This window comes from Notamacropus eugenii, chromosome 3 (genome assembly GCF_028372415.1).
Source record: "Notamacropus eugenii isolate mMacEug1 chromosome 3, mMacEug1.pri_v2, whole genome shotgun sequence".
In the NCBI taxonomy this organism is placed as follows: domain Eukaryota; kingdom Metazoa; phylum Chordata; class Mammalia; order Diprotodontia; family Macropodidae; genus Notamacropus; species Notamacropus eugenii.
The window spans coordinates 94673950-94690855 of record NC_092874.1 but is presented as its reverse complement, the minus strand read 5'-3'; the positions used below and the strand labels follow the sequence as shown (position 1 = coordinate 94690855).

At 40.5% G+C, this 16906-nt stretch overlaps 1 protein-coding gene across 6 annotated transcripts in view; it reads left to right on the top strand.

Moving 5' to 3' along the window:
- The first annotated feature begins 1508 nt into the window (after nt 1–1508).
- The window catches only part of NUB1 (negative regulator of ubiquitin like proteins 1), a 42415-nt gene continuing 27017 nt past the window's right edge, over nt 1509–16906 (top strand). The window contains exons 1-4 of one of the 6 annotated variants that reach the window (XM_072652186.1): nt 1564–1763; nt 6296–6424; nt 7787–7904; nt 16233–16400. In XM_072652186.1, the coding sequence (XP_072508287.1) occupies nt 7788–7904; nt 16233–16400 (285 nt within the window). In that variant the 5' untranslated portion in view covers nt 1564–1763; nt 6296–6424; nt 7787. Of the gene's footprint in view, nt 2307–6295; nt 6425–7786; nt 7905–16232; nt 16401–16906 lie in introns of all 6 variants that reach the window. The other 5 variants (XM_072652185.1, XM_072652183.1, XM_072652182.1 and 2 more) reach the window with 5 other exon arrangements.

The window sequence follows — 16906 nt, the reverse complement described above, 5'->3', positions numbered from 1 at the left end:
AAAAGAAATCTTTCTTGATTCTTCTAGTACTTCCCCAAAAAACATACTTAGTACTTATTTCATATATAGTTTGTACTCATCTGCATATATATTATTCCCTGTCTCCCCCCTTTCAGTAGGTTGTAATCCCCTTGAAGGCAGGAAAAAAGCACCAAAAAGCATTTAGGCACCTACTTATTAGATACCAGGGTAGCCAGGTGTCTAAGTAGATAAGAGTGCCAGACCTGAACTCAGGAAGAATTATCTTTGTGAGTTCAAATCACCCTTATTAGGTGGGTGACCCTGGGCAAATCACTTCACCCTGTGTGCCTCAGTTTCCTCATCTGTAAAACGAGCTGGAGAAAGAAATGGCAAACCACTCCAGTATCTTTGGGAAGAAAACTCCAAATGGGGGTCAGGAAGAGTTGGACAAGCCTGAAACCACGGAACAACAAAATGTTAGGTACCAAGAATTCTACTAAGGACTACAAAACAAGTGAGCTCAGGAAGCTTATATTCTACTGGGGATGTGGGTGTGTTGTTACAATGTTACCAGATCACTATGTATACTAGATACATACAAAAGAAACACAAAGCTATTAGTTGGGGGAGGGCTGGCACTAATAGCACTACAATCAGGAAAGGTCTCCTCCTCCATGGATGGCACTTAGCTGAGCTAAGGGAGTCAAATTCTAAACGGTTCATCTTTGTAACGCCCACGCGGGCGGCTAACTCATCTTAGACGCCGGCTGAATTGAATGGTGAAGGCAGAGTGGATCATATCTCACCATTTCCTTTGCCCATTTCCTAACCACACACCCGGAGTGGTCTCTGACCTCAGTGCTGGTGGCTCATCAGGGGCCCCAGCTGGGGGGATGGGGGGCATCGCCTTCAGAGGGCCAGAACCTACTTCAAAAGTGCCTTCTATGTGCCAGGCCTTACCATACTGAGGATGGGACCACGGTACCAGCTGTGCCAGGGGTTTTAACAAAACAGTACTGATAGTATCTTCATAACAATCTAGAGAGGTAGGGGCCATTAAGGCCGTTTTTGCGAGGAGGAACCCGAGACAAACAGGGGGTGACTAGGGTAAGGTCACACGGCAGGACCTCCACACCGCAGCCCGGGCTCTCTACACTGCGCACCAGCTACCGGTGCCCACAAAGGCTAACCCAGCTCCGGCCCTCAGGGGCCGTACGTACTAATAGGGAGTCACGGGGCAAAAAGCCCGGTAGGAGGCGGCTCCACATACCGGCCTGCCCTCCCAAGGGCACACGGAGACAGTCGACAAAAGGAAGGTACTAGCGTCTTGTAGAAGGTGAGCTTGGAGGTGGCTGACCCTCGAACCTAGGCCATAATCATGGCATCTGGAGCGCATTTTACAGATGAGGGCACTGTCTTGAAGAAGTGACCTGGTGGCCCGTGGCACATGGAGGAGGGGTGTAGAAAGCCAAGCGCCACCCTGGGCCTCGCGGCGCCAGAGGGCTAGTAAACCGGGATAGAAATAGCGAGGGGAAGAGGAGGCGCGTGGGCGCGGAGGGTCACGTGACGCGCTCCGCCAGCCTCGAGGCCTAGGCCGGGGCTGGGCTCCTCCCCCTTCTCTTCCGTTCCCGCCCCCTCCCATCTAGGAACCAGCGCGAGGCTGTGGGCGGAGAGACTGGATGAGAGGCGGGGGGAGGAGAAGGAGGAGGAGCCGGTTTCACCCGGAACGAAAACAATCAGCGACCCGCTCCATCCGGGGACTTCCCGGAATGCTGGCGAGCTCTGACCGTAGCGCAGCTCAGGTGAGTGAGGCTTCGGCCCAGCCCGGGCTGGGCCGGGCAGAGCTAAGGGGGGCTGAGGGGCGGACGCCGGCCCGCCCCCTTCCCCACCTCAGGGCAGCCCAGCCTCCCTTGGGGGCGGTGTCGGCCGCGCCCCGTGAGCACGCCCCGCCCTCCTGGGAGCCTACCGGGACTGCGGGGCGCCCCGGCTTTCCTTGCCCCCGAGGAGCTGAGGGGGTGTGAATGTGTGAGGGACTGTGGGACCGGCGCTGGGGGAGGCAAAGGTAACTCCGGGGGAAGCTGACGGGCCCACCAGAGGCGGGGCGGGGCAGTCCGGGTCCTCCCCCCCTCACATGATCTGGGGGCGGGGGCAGCCCAGGACTGCGGGAAGGTGCGTCCATCTTTCCTTCCGTTCATCCTGGCTCTTGTCTGGGACCCGGACCCGTCTTCCTTTCTCCCCGCACCCCCAAATTCCACGTCCTTAGGAGGAGGGTGGTCACTGCGGGGAGCGAGCCCTGCATTCGGCTCCTTCCTCTTGGTTACCCAGGAAAGACTGCTCCGCCCCGGGTAAGGACAAAGTAGGGCGGGTGACCAGGGGGCGAGAGTGGCCGAGGCGCTGGCCTCCTGTGAGACCCCGGCGGGGAGGCGGGAGGCCGGGGTGGGCGGAGGTGTGTCACTGTTGCCCCATCGCCGACCCTAAGAGCAGGTTGGGTACTTAGCTATGCCTTTATTTATAAGCCCATAGCTCATTTAATTAAACCCCCACCACGTGAAATTGTAATTAAAATCAAAGACTTCTAATGAAAACTACTAGGTGTGTCGTTTCGGGTTTATCTGTAATCTGCCGTGGTTTCTGTTGGACTTTTGACTCCCTCATTTGTTGCTCGGGTGGATAGGTGAATGTCCCTTTCCAAATCTAACTGCCTGGTGTTAGATTCCTCCTTTACCCATTCCTCTCAAAGAATTTGTTACATTTCATGAGAAAAGTAAAAGTGTGAGCATTCTGAGAGGTGTACAGTTAAGAAGATTGGGGAAGGTCGAACTCTTGTTAGTTTATTGCAAAAGTGAAACTAAAACATAACTATAATTTATTTAACCCTGGCTGTAAATGTTAATATTACTTTCAGTTTTGTAGTGTGAAATGCAACTGTTAGTTTCTACGGAAGACACGTCTCAGATGTTTTCATTTCCCTCGGAATTCCCCCCCTCCCACGCCCCATTACATCTTGCCTTAGTGAGTCTGCTCACTGATCTCTTAAAATCCCTCTTATACATCGAAAGCCAAGGGTGATATGCTCCAGAGTTCTTTATCAGGACCAGAGTAATCTGTTGTAATCACAATCATAGGGCTAGAATAGCATGGTATGAAGGGGGGGGAAAAACTCCACAGGATTTAGAATTAGAGGACGTGGGTCCAAATACTGGCTGTGCAGCTCCTACTACCTGTGTGCTGTTCAGTTTGTCATTTAACTTCTCTCAGCCTCATTTTCCTCATCTAGTTATATTAGATGATTCCAGGTTCCCTTTCAACTTTAAATTCTGTGATCACAGTAAAATGGTACACAGATCTGACACCATCATTTTCTGCTTAGAAACCTTCAACGTCTTCTTGTTACCTCCTGAGTAAATGACAAATTCAAAGCTTTCTACAATCTGATTCTAACTCGCCTTTCCAGGCTTATCTCACTACTTGTCACTTGGTTTTCCCTGCTACCATATTTTTGCTTATGCAGTCCTTTCTGCATAGAATGTACTTTCTCATTCTTCAAGGCTCTGCTAAGTTGAACCTGGTCCAATTGATAGATAAGACCAGAGCACCTAATATAACTATAATTTTAATAATATTTCATAAGCTGTTTCTAACATAGAGAAATGTCCAAAGTAGAATCATTCCCTATGCCCTCTTACTCCAAGACAATTTGAGGTACTGATGGAGTTGTGGGACTTGGACCCTTAAAAGGAAAAGATTATTTCTTTGAAAGCAACCCAGTCTCTGAATTTTCTGATACATTTCAGTCCATTTAGATCACCTAATTAGTTTATTTGACATTCCTGTCGCTGTTGCTCTTGGCCCACCCCAGACTGCTTGCATATACCCACCACTCCTTATTCCCATCCACATTTTATCACTGCCCTTTTTGTACATAAACATCAATCTCACCTCCATATAAAAAAAAAAAAAGGGTTTACCCTGCCTGATTCTATTGGTGGTGAGAGAAACCTTGTCATTTGAGTGTGTGAATTCATTCCAGGCAGATGCCACTTTGTAACCTAAGATTTTGGGGTTCCCAGCAACTCCAAACCACATCAGTATCATTTATAGGAATCTTTAACAAGGAAAAGGTTATAATATTTTAAATTACAATTTCATGTTAATATTCTGAAACAATAATCACTGCTCAGTTTTTTCCTTATTGTTGTTCAGTCACATCCAACTCTTCATGACCCCATTAGGCGTTTTCTTGACAAAGATACTGGAGTAATTTGCCATTTCCTTCTCCATCTCATCTTACAGATGAGAAAACTGAGGTAAACAGGGTTAAAAGACTTGTCCAGGGTCACCCAGCTAGTAAGTGTCTGAGGCTGGATTGGAACTCATATCTTCCTGACTTCAGGCCAAGCTCACTATCTATATCTACTAGCTATTATTGCTCCACCTTGGGTACTCCTCTGACGGATTAAAAAAGTTTTTACCATGTGATAAGTACCTTAACCTTGAAGGCAAAAGAGGACACTGCCTTTATATGGGTCCCCAAATCTCTAAGTAAGGCAATGATCCCAGTTAGATAAGAGTTAAGTTTGGTTATTCTTAATGCATTTGTCTTAAGGCCCTTGTCTTGGCTTTCTATACATTTTTAGGAAAAAACTCTGGAAAGAGTTCTTTTAGACTAGAGAAATATTTATTTCTTACTATTTTCAGTTGAATACAGTACCCAGTATTCCCTGAAAAATGTGGTAAAGAGTCCCAAGATAAAATGCTGCATAAGGCGGGGAGGAGAGAGAAGGAAAGTTGTTTGCAGTGGGGGAGATTAGAGAACACGCTACAAGAGTGACTTGGACTTTAAAGGATGAGTGGGTATTCAACAGGTAAAAGAGGGCATTCTGGGCAAACAACCGGAGTGGAAGCATGAGAATTGGGGCATTAAATGATTATCTAATTTGCTGAGAGTGTAGAGCAGGTTCCCCACGCTTAGGCTAGAGTATATGGAGGCAGGGTACAACGAGAAAAGGCCTGGATGATACCAAGTTGTTGTGGAGAGCCTTGAATGCTAAGCAAAGAAGAATGACCTTTACTTGATAATTAAGAAGGAACTGTTAAAGCATTTTGAGACAAAGCAAGATATAACCAGATCTATGTATTGAAAAGATTATTCTGTCAGCAGGATAAAGAGAGTGCAGATTAGGAAGACCCCTAAGGAGATGATTTAGGCAGGTAGTAGTATGGCCTTTACTGAAGTAGACTTGGTTAATGATTGATTGGATATGAGGGATAAGGGAGGGGAAAGAGTCAAAACTGGCAAAAGATTGCCAAAATGGAAGACTAAGTTAATGGTGGTACCACAGGCAGAAATAATGAAGTCAGACAGAGGAACAAGTTTAGGGGGAGAGTTCAGTTCAGTTTTGGACATGGCTGAGTTTGAGGTTTGAAGAATACCCTGGTGGAGATGCCCCATAGCAACTAGAGATCTAAATTCAAACCTCAAAATAGAGGTCAAGACTAGTGACAGGTTTTGAATTCAGTTGCATTAAGGAAGTATTTTGAAGGCAAAGAGTGAATTGTAAGGAAGAGAAGGGAGCCAAACCCTGAAACCTATAGAGTGTACTAGAAGGTGTTGGGAAGAGGGCAAAGAGAACAACCTGAAGGAGTGACAACTGCAGTCAGTGGAAGAGACAGAATACGCAAAGGGATGGGGTTCTCAATGTTGTCAAAATCTGCAGCGGTCAAAGAGGATGATAACAAAGAAATGTGACTGGATTTGGTAATTTAGGAAGTCCCTGGTGACCTTAGAAGAGTTTCAGTAGAGTGGTGTTGGAAGCCCAGATAGACACAAGGGAAGATGTGCATAATGAGCAAGTGGAGACATCAGGTGTAGACAGTTGTTTTTTCTTTAAGTGAAGCAAAAGAGATGGGATTGTAACTGGATTGCCTAACAAGGTCAAATGAGGGCTTTCATAGGATAAGAGAAACGTAGGCTCTAGCTAGGTATTTGATAAAAACTTGTAGAAAATGTTCCTGTAAGTAAGTGTGTCTAATTGGTAATGTTCCATCTGTACCAGAGGATAGCAACCTTCTGCCTAGAGTTAGTTTTTTAATGAGTTGGTTTAATTTCATACACTTTAGGAGGGAATATTGTTGTAGTTACAGCTGCTAGCCCAGGGAATATTCTTTCAACCCAGACTGTGCTGTCACTGATAAAATGTGTAAATTCTCTTGCTGGTGGACAAGCTGGAAACTTGAGAGGTGGAAGGGGGAGCAGTAATAGCAGCATGAAATAGGGGAGACAGTTTTAAAGTATTATGGAATCTTTTATTAATTGAAACATTTTTTTGGATAGGCAAAAATTTTCCCTAGACTGATGCTTCCCTGAGAAATACCATTTAATTTCTGAAGGTTGAAAACAGAAGGAACAGTTGAAGAGCTGTGAGCAGTGGCTAACTGATATTTTTAAAGTCAGTTGAAAAAGGTAGCTCTAAATAAAGTTATTTTGAATTTGAAGAGTGGCTTATTCATTTAGAACTTACTGAGCATGTTTAACTTTCTCTTTTTTCTCACTCTTACTCTTTCCTTTTTCTTTTTTAGCTATTCTCTATCCTTTTTTCTTTCTCCCTCATCTCTTCCATTTACCACACTTAGGACTTGTGACCACCACTTTCCTGGCCACCACTCCTTTCTCTCTATGTTGCTCCCTGTATTATAAAGTGAGGTTTTTGAGCACATGAACTGTCTTGCTTTGGTTTTTGTACCCCCATTGTTTAGAACGGTGCCTTGAATGTAGACAGGGTTTGATAAATAATTGCCTTTTCATCCTTTGAATTTCCTTTACCTCAACTAATATGTAATTTAAATCTGATTTTAGATAGAAAAAAGTTTCCTACCCCAGTGGTATAACCTTAATCCTCACTTCACTTTTTGAATGCTTTTTGTGTTTTGGTTAGACTTGTCTTGATTATGTGCATGTTGATAACTTGTCATGCTTACATTTTTCTCTACGCATTTTGCCCCATCTACTTATTTGATCATGTAGGGAAAATGAGAAAAAAGAGGCTGAATGGTACATTGATATCGCCAGGATATTAATAGGATAAAAGAAAGTTCTTTTGAGTGTTGGGTGGGGTCTTTAGAATGACATGGATAAAAAACACATGCATTGAGAGGCTTGGGAATCATCACTGATGTTAGCAGTTAACCATGCAGATAAAAGAACAGATTGACCAAAACACCAAAGTTATCTCTTATTGCTTCTAATTTACTTTTGATAGACCCTCTGTACTCAGTCATTGTTTGTTAGCATTTTTACCTCCTTTCCACAACTTCACCGACATCAGCAAAATATTCAATCTTTTGTGTCTTTGATACAAAGATTAATTAAAAATGTACTATTTTTCTTTGTGAAGCAGTAGGCATGCTGACAGAAGAGAACAGCAATAAAATAAGTAATGAAGTATGTATGATATGGCATGTTATATAGAAAATAACAATTCTGTTTTAAGAAAAGTCTAAAATGTTTTGGTTTTGTAAAACAGTTTATCTCTTTTTCTACTACAATTTGAATCTAATGATGGATTAAAAAGATAGAAAACATAAGAATTTAGAGAGTGAACTAGGGAATCTAAAGGAGAGAAAACTCAGACCTACAGGTCTTACCATTTGTTAGCAACTTTAATAAAAAAGTTTGTGAAGGAAAGAAGCTGAAGTCATAACACCTCCCTAATTTATATTAGCTGGGATTGGGTAACTGATTATTCTAGACTAAAAAGACACCACCACCACACTGTGTAAGTTCTGTTTACACTTTAAAATGTTCTTTTATATATATTTTTTAAAGGATGGCACAGAAGAAATATCTACAAGCAAAACTGACCCACTTCTTAAGGGAAGACAAAATTCAGCTTTGGAAACCTCCATATACAACTGAGAACAAAGAAGCTGGTTTGGTGTTGAAGGTATTAACTTTTCTTATTAAACATCAAAACTGGTCAGTAATTCGTATCTGTTGTCTAGTGAAGTGACGGTTAAAGGTACCAAAGTGTCAGAATCATAACCACGTAAAATGCAGAATCTCTCTTAGAGTTTTGCTGATAAACAGGTAGCAATTTAATGCTGTCATTTCTCCTATAGAGCATCCTTGTTTTTATGAATCTTTTCAGTAAGGCTCCCTCCAAAGACAATGAAGTCTTTGATTTTTCTTGTGTTTTTTTGTGGTAAATTATAGCACAGTATAAAAGTTATAAAAATTAGGATTTCCTCCCAGTTTATTAAAGAACTAATATTGAAAGAAATTTAGATATTAACATTGGTACCACAGCTCAGTAGTAGAGTACCAGTTCTGTTGAATTATTTAAACTGATGATTTCTTAGCTGTTTCTACTGTCGCACACTGTGAAAATGAATTTTAATTTTTTGTATGCTAGCCTTCAGATATCCTACTTATTTTTCTCACCTGATGCATATAGAATGTTGAAAGACTTGTTTGCTGTTCAGTTTTTCAGTCATGTCTGATTCTTCATGACCTCATTTGAGGTTTTCTTGACAAATATACTGGAATGGTTTGCCATTTCCTTCTCCATTTCATTTTATAGGTGAGGAACTGAGACAAACAGGGTTGTGACTTGCCCAGGTTCACACAACTAGTTAATGTCTCAGGCCAAATTTGATGAGTCTTTCTGACTCCAGGTATGATAATCTTACCCACTGTACCTCTTAGAGTCCTCTTAATACATATGAGAGAGATTCTTTATGGAAAATTTTTGGAAGGACATGGATAAATGAGACTCAAAAAGGATAAGAAAGCATTGTTGGATTGTGATCTGTATAGTTGAGCAAATTCTCATTTCTGTAAGATCATGTGTCCACTGTGAAGGGAAATACTTAAAAAAGGGGAGTTGACTCCAAGTGCTCCATTGATATTCATTCAATGACATCAAGAAGGGGAATGTGGTTTACGGGACTGAATGGGAAGGTGCAGATGACAACTCATTGGGAGTACCCAAATAAATGAGCTAAAAGATCCATGGAATTGTTCTAAATATTGTAATATTTTGTTTACTTAACTTTTTCCTGGAATAAGTTGTTCCATACAGATAACTGAAACTTACCTTGCTAAGCAGAGAAACTTAATTAGAAACAGTTTTATTGGAATCTCTGCAAAATATACTCCACATTTTCTGTTATCTTAAAGTCTTCCTGGCATGGTTTAGCAATCACTTGATGACCAAGCCATTACTATGAATACTAATATTGCACTCTGTGGTAATGTAATGAAAACTCCAGGGCCATTCAGGTATATCAGGCTAGTACTAGACTGCTATGCTTCTTGTTGTTTTCCTACTTTCCTTAGTTATCTGTGACTTCTTGGTATTATCTCTTTCTTTAGAGATCCCACCCTCCTTTCAGATTTGTGGCGTCTAAATCTTTGTGGGAATCCAGATAATCACCCATATTAGAAAGTAGTTAGTTGATTTAATGGCTTGAGAGACTTTTTGCGAATAAAATACATGAAATCTCTTTCGGCTCCAAGGCTTTTTTTGTTTACTTGTCAGTGCGATTTATGGCTAAATGACTTCTGGATTAGTTATTATACTAGAATTGAAGACAACTTTTTGACCACCTGAGTATCTTTCTCATTACTGTATCCCTGACCACGTAAAAGTGATACTTTGGAATAAGATACTTTGAGTAGCTCTGTGTTGAGGACTAGAATTTGAGATTAACTTTTGCATATGTGAATATCCCTGAGGCTTACAATATAGCAAGAATTGGCATCTATCACAAATATGTACTTTAAAAAGAATTCTCTTTTATTAAGTTAGTATTAGAATGAATTTTGCTTCAGAAAAGCTCTGACGGAGGGAAGAGCAAAGATGGTAGAGAAAAGGCATGGACTTTGCCTAAGCTCTCCCAAATTCTTCATACAACTTTAATAACACTTGAAGACAAATTCTCAAGTGGCAGATTCCACACTTCACCTGCAAAAGAGTGAAACAGTTTTCCAGTCTGAGACAACTTAGAAGGTTGACAGAAAAGGTGTGTTGTACTGGGGTGAGAGTGAGTGCAGGTGGTGCCCAAGTAAACCAGAGGAGGCTTTGGTGGTGGGGTAGGATGGGGTGAAGAGGAGAGGTGACTGAATCAGCAGTGGCAGCGACTGTTTCTGGAGCTCCCAGCCCACAGACAGGGAATCAGACAACTAGTCAGAAGGGGTCCCTTTGCTGACAGTGGATGCAGGACTCTATAACGTTGTCCATACTCAGATCTGGGTCATAGTCTTGGGTTGTAGTCCCAGGGTAAGGAGGAGCATTAGCATCCCAGAGCTTGTGGCCTTCAGGGCAGTGAAGACTCTGGTCACAGTTCCATGGCAGAAGAAAATGCTTGTGGTCACTAAGCATAGGCTAGGAGAGTAGTAAACTCACTTCTCTTTAGATCATACCCTCTTGGAAGAACTGAAAGCTTACAGACCCTAGCTAGGTCTGTACAAAAAACCTAAAACTTAGGACAGTGCCTCCTCCACCTTGGGAGCAGAGCTCAACTTTTAATATAAAGTTAGAAGTCAAGAAATAGGTTGAGAAAGTGAGTAAACAATGAAAAAGGATCCTAACCGTAGAAACTTAACTATGATGGCAGGGAAGATCAAAACACAAACTCAAAAGACAGCAAAGTCTTAAAGAAAATGCTACATCCAAAGCTCTAAAGAAAAATGTGAAATGATCTGAGGCACAAAAAGATTCTTGGAAGAGCTCAAAAAGGATTTAAAAAATCAAATGAAGTAGAGGAAAAATTGAGGAGAAATGATGTGATGCAAGAAAATCATGAAAAAAAAGACAGCCTGGTAAAGGAGGCACAAAAAATACTGAAGAAAATAGCACCTTAAAAAGCAGAATATAGGCCAAATGGTAAGAGGCACAAAAGTCCATTGAAGAAAAGAATGCCTAAAAAAGCAGAATTGGCCAATTGGGAAAAGATACACAAATTCACTGAAGAGAAAAACTCCTTAAAAAGCAGAATTCGCCAAATGGAAAATGAGGTACAAAAGCTCATTGAAGAAAATAATTCCTTAAAAACACCCCAGGAATATTATAGCCAAATTCCAAAACTCCTAGGTCAAGGAGAAAAGGTTGCAAGTAGCCAGAGAGAAGTATTTCAAATATCATGGAGCCACAGTCAGGAAAAGATAAGATTTAACAACTTGTACATTAAAAGATCAGAGGGCTTAGAATATGAGATTCTGGAGGGCAAAGCAGCTAGGGTTACAACCAAGAGTTACCTGCCCAGCAAAATTGAGTATAGTCCTTCGGGGGAATAAATTGTCTTCATTAAGAAAACTTTCAAACATTCCTGATGACTCTAATCTTTTCATCAGGAATGATTGAAAGTCCTTTCTGAATAGAAAATTTGACTTTCAAATACAAGACTCAAGAGAAGCATTAAAAAGGTAAACAGGAAAGAGAAATCATAAGGGATCCAATAAGTTTAAAATGTTTACATTCCTGTGTGATAGTTGTAACTTCTAAGAACTTTCTCAATATTATGGCAGCTAGGAGTATTCATAGATAGAGGACATGGGTGTGAGTTGAATATAAGGGAATGATTATCTCAGAAAAAGGATTAAGGGGTGAAAAAGAGGAATGTGCTGGGAAAGAGAAAAGGAGAGGTAGATTGGGGTAAATTATCTCCCAGAAAAGAAGCTTGAAGGAACTTTTACAGTGGAGGGGAAAGATGAGGGAGGGAGGAGCTTGTGAACCTTACATTTGTTGGAATTGTCTCCAAAAGATAATGATATACACACTCAGTAGAAATCTGTCTTACCCTGCAGAAAAGTAGGAGAGCAAGGGGATAGAGAGATGGGGGTGGTGCTGATAGAAGGGAGCGAAGATTAGGGGACATGGTAGAAGCAAAATGCTTTTGAAGATGGACAGGGTGAAGGACGGAGAGAGTAGGATAAACAGGGAAAAATAGGATGGAAGGACATACAGTTATGTAATCCTAATTGAAAAATTTTTTACAGGGTTTCTTTGATGAAGGCCTCATTTCTCAAATATAGAGAGAACAGAGTCAAATTTATAAAAACAGCCTTTCCCCAGATGATAAATCGTCCAAGTATTTCAGAAAAAGTAATTGACTGTAGCCATGAAAAAATGTTCTCATTCACTGTTGATTAGAGAAATGCAAATTAAAACAACTCTGTGATACCAGCCCACTCATACCTATGATGAATAGGAGATAATGACAAATATTGGAGATGTGGGAAAATTGAGACATTAATGCACTTTTGTTATGGACTTTTGTACTGATTCAGCCATTTTGGGGAACAATTTGGAACTATACTGAAAGGGCTATAAAACTGCCCATACCTTTTGACCCAGCAATATTGCTAGTAGGTCTTTATCCCAAAGGGATCATAAACAAAAAGGACTATATGTAAAAAAAAATATTTATAGTAGCTTTTTGTGATGGCAAAGAATTGGAAAACAAGGGGATCCCCATCAGTTGGGAAATGGCTGAATGAATTGTGATATATGATTGTGATGAAATACTGTTGTGCTACATGAAATTATGGGCAGCATGCTCTCAGAAGAATCTGGAAAGACATGAACTGATGCAAAGTGAAATGAGCAGAACCTGTAAAACATTGTACACAGTAACAGCAATATTGTATGATGATCAACTATGAATGACTTAGCTCTTTTCAGCAATATAGTGATCTAAGACAATTTGGAAGGATTTAATGATGAAAAATGCTCTCCATCTCCAGAGAAGGAACTGATAGAGTATGAATGCAGATTGAAGCATTTTTTTATTATTTTATTTTTCCTTGTGTGTTTTTTGGCTGTTTTTTTCCACAACATGCCTAATATGGAAATGTTTTGCTTGACTGCAATATCAAATTGCTTGCTTTCTTAGTGAGGGAGAGAAGGAGGGAGAGAATTTTTTGTTTTTTTGTTTTTTGTTTTTTTGTATTATTTAAGTTTATTTAAGTTTTCAACATTCATTTCTACAAAATTTAGGGTTCCAAATTTTCTCCCCATTTCTCCCCTTCCCCCACCCCTAAACACCGAGCGTTCTACTTACCCCTATCACCAATCTGTCCTCCCTTCTAACATCCCTCCCTTCCCTTATCCCCATCTTCTCTTTTGTCTTGTAGGGCAAGATAAATTTCTCTACCCCATTACCTGTATTTCTTATTTCCTTAGTTGCAAGAACAATACTCAACAGGTGTTCCTAAAACTTTTGAGTTCCAACTTCTCTTCATCCCTCCCTCCTCACTCATTCCCTTTGGGTAGGCAAGCAGTTCAACATAGGCCTTATCTGTGTAATTTTGCAAATGACTTCTATAATAGTCGTGTTGTATAAGACTAACTATATTTCCCTCCATCCTATCCTGCCCCCCATTTCTTCTTTCTTTTGATCCTATCCCTCCCCAAGAGTACTCCCTCCTCTCACTGCCCTCCCTTCCATCATCCCCCCCACCCTGCTTATCCCTTTCTCCCCCACTATCCTATATTGTAAGATAGGTTTTCATACCCAAATGAGTGTGCATTTTATTCCTTTCTTTAGTCAAATGTGATGAGAGTAAGCTTCATGTTTTTTCTCTCACCTCCCCCCTTTTTCCCTCCACTGGAAAGTCTTTTGCCTCTTATATGAGAGATAATTTGCCCCCTTCCATTTCTCCCTTTCTCCTCCCAATATGTTTCTCACTGCTTAATTTCATTATTTAAAGATATGATCCCATCCTATTCAATGCAGTGTGTGTGTGTGTTCTGGTCTTTTCATCAAGAATGCTTGAAAGTCCTCTATTTCATTGAAAGACAATTTTTTCCCCTGAAGTATTACACTCACTTTTGCTGGATAGGTGATTCTTGGTTTTAGTCCTAGTTCCTTTGACTTCTGGAATATCATATTCCACACCCTTTGATCCCTTAATGTAGAAGCTGCTAGATCTTGTGTTATCCTAATTGTATTTCCACAATACTTGAATTGTTTCTTTCTAGCTGCTTGCAATATTTTCTCCTTGACCAGGGAAGTCTGGAATTTGGCCACAATGTTCCTAGGAGTTTCTCTTTTTGGATCTCTTTCAGGAGGTGATCAGTGGATTCTTTCAATATTTATTTTGCCCTCTGGTTCTAGAATATCAGGGCAGTTTTCCTTGATAATTTCATGATAGATGATGTCTAGGCTCTTTTTTCGATCAAGCTTTCAGGTAGTCCCATAATTTTAAAATTGTCTCTCCTGGATCTGTTTTCTAGGTCAGTTGTTTTTTCAATGAGATATTTCACATTATCTTCCATTTTTTCATTCTTTTGGTTTTGTTTTATGATTTCTTGGTTTCTCATAAAGTCATTAGCCTCCATCTATTCCATTCTAATTTTTAAAGAACTGTTTTCATCAGTGAGCTTTTGAATGTCCTTTTCCATTTGGCTAATTCTGCTTTTGAAAGCATTCTTCTCCTCATTTGCTTTTTGAACCTCTTTTGCCAATTGAGTTAGCCTATTTTTAAAGGTGTTATTTTCTTCAGCATTTTTTTTTGGGTCTCCTTTAGCAAGGTGTTGACCTGCTTTTCATGCTTTTCTTGCAGCTCTGTCATTTCTCTTCCCAATTTTTCCTCTACCTCTCTTACTTGATTTTCAAAATCCTTTTTGAGCTCTTCCATGGCCTGAGCCCATTGAATATTTATTTGGATGTTTGGGATACAAAAGCCTTGACTTTTCTGTCTTTCCCTGATGGTAAGCATTGTTCTTCCTCATCTGAAAGGATGGAAGAAGATATCTGTTCACCAAGAAAGTAACCTTCTGTAGTCTTATTTTTTTTCCTTTTTTTGGGCATTTTTCCCAACCAGTTACTTGATTTTGGGTCCTTTGTCAAGAGTAGGGTATACTCTGGGAATCAGTAAGATCTCAGTTCCTCCAAGGTGGCGCAATCAAGTGTGTACTGGTCTGGACGCAGAGAGGGATTTTTGTGCCCAGAATCTTAGCAGTTACCTCTCCATAGCCACCTGGCCTCCAGTTCCGCCAAGTCAGCACTGGGGGCTGATTTTCAGATAAGCTGGATGGGCAGGGCTGCCATTCAGTGCAAGACAAAGACCAGCTGCCTCAGGGCCTCTACTCAGGGCTGAAGTAAGACTCAGCTCTTCAGTGCCCCCAGGGGTTTTTACACTCCAACAACGGAGCAGTGTGCTGTGCAGCCTCTGTGGCTGCTGCCTACTGCTGGAGCTATGGGAAGGCCCTTCTCCCTTCCTGGCCAGCTGAAAAAACTCAGTCACTGACCTTTGGTGCCTGTGGGTTGAGGGATCTGGGAACTGCTGCTACTGGGACTGGGGCTTCTGAGACTGGAGATTCCACCCCCAAGGGCTGTTCGCTGCCCAGCCAATGCTGGGCTGGCCTCCACTCTGCTTCCCGTGCAAGAGACGTTTCCCGTTGTCCTCTCAGGTCACCCTGGGCTGGAAATCTCCTCCACTTTGTTGTTCTCCACTTCTGCTGCTCCACAATTTGTTGAGAGTCCCTCTCTACAGGTTTCTTATGTGCTGTGTGGGGAGAGCCTCTGTATCTATGTCTTTCTACTCTGCCATCTTGGCTCTGCCCCCCAAGAATTTTTTAAAATGAATGTTTAAAGTTGTTTTTAAATGTAATTGGGGAAAAATAAAATATTAAAGAAAGAAATGGAAATTATAGAATTAAAGAACTTTGAAATTTTTGTAGTCCATCTTCTAAGCTGCCTGCACAGAAACCTAAAACATATGGTCATTTTTCTCCCCCAGTTCTAAAGTTCTCCTTGGGTAATTATTTTGCCATTCATTCCATTATATTAGAGTTGTTGTGATGAGAATTCTTACATATTATCTGAATTATTCCTACTTCACTGTAATTTAAATCCATTTTCTCTTGTTTTCTCCTTAGTGGAGATGGAGAACACTTGGTCATCATCTTCCTTAAAATAATCCTTCATATTACTGAAGACAGTTAAGTCACTTCTTAGCTTTCTTTTCTGAATAATCCCAGTTGTTTTGGCTTTTTCTTGCAGGCCATAGCTCTTGAGTTATTTTTGTTTTATTCCTGAATCCTTCTTAAATTTTCCTCTATATCTCAAAATGTGACTCCCATACCAGATTTTCCACTAGACGTGACAGCTCCTCAACACAGTTAATTATTTCACAGTTCCTGCATGTTTTATTTCTGTTAATATTTAGCTTCTTGGTTGATTTGGGGATTTTGTTTCCTCTGTTGTATTATTCATTTAAAATTTAGTAGCTTTGCATTGAGCTGTGTCTTGTAAATTTTTGACAGGAACTTGCAAAGAAATATTCAGACAAGCTAGAATGCTGTGAAAATGAAATAGAAAAAATTATGGAAGAAATACGATGTAAAGCAATTGAACGTGGAACAGGAAATGAAAACTTTAAAACCACAGGTGTTGCTACAATTGAATTATTCTTGCCTCCAAGACTAAGAAGAGTAAGTAGTTATCTTTAATAATATAGATTCTCATTATTTGTTCAGTGCTCAAACTAATTGTGATTTTAAAATTATAATAGCTAGATAACTAGAGTTGTCATTAAAGTATTTCAGATTTTGGGAAAACAACCATTTTTATTTAAAGATATCTTAAGAGGATTTAATTTTTGTGGTGACTTAAACTTAAGTGATAACATAAAAGGCATGTATAATATGGATTTTAATGTGATATAGTGACATCCTAAACAAATAATGAAACAAGTTTCCCTTCATTTTCCTAAAGGTCGGATATGATAGAATTAGTTACCATATCTCAAGATGAAAGCCATGATGTGATCTTTATGCCACTGATAGCCTATATGACAAATCCCCGATTTATGAGCATATTATATGCCAAATGTTTCTAAATCATTTGTTTGAAATTTCTAATATATTTCTTGTAGAAATAGATGGTTAAGTTCTCATGTTAGCTCATTCATTGTTAATAATGAATAATAATTCATTAT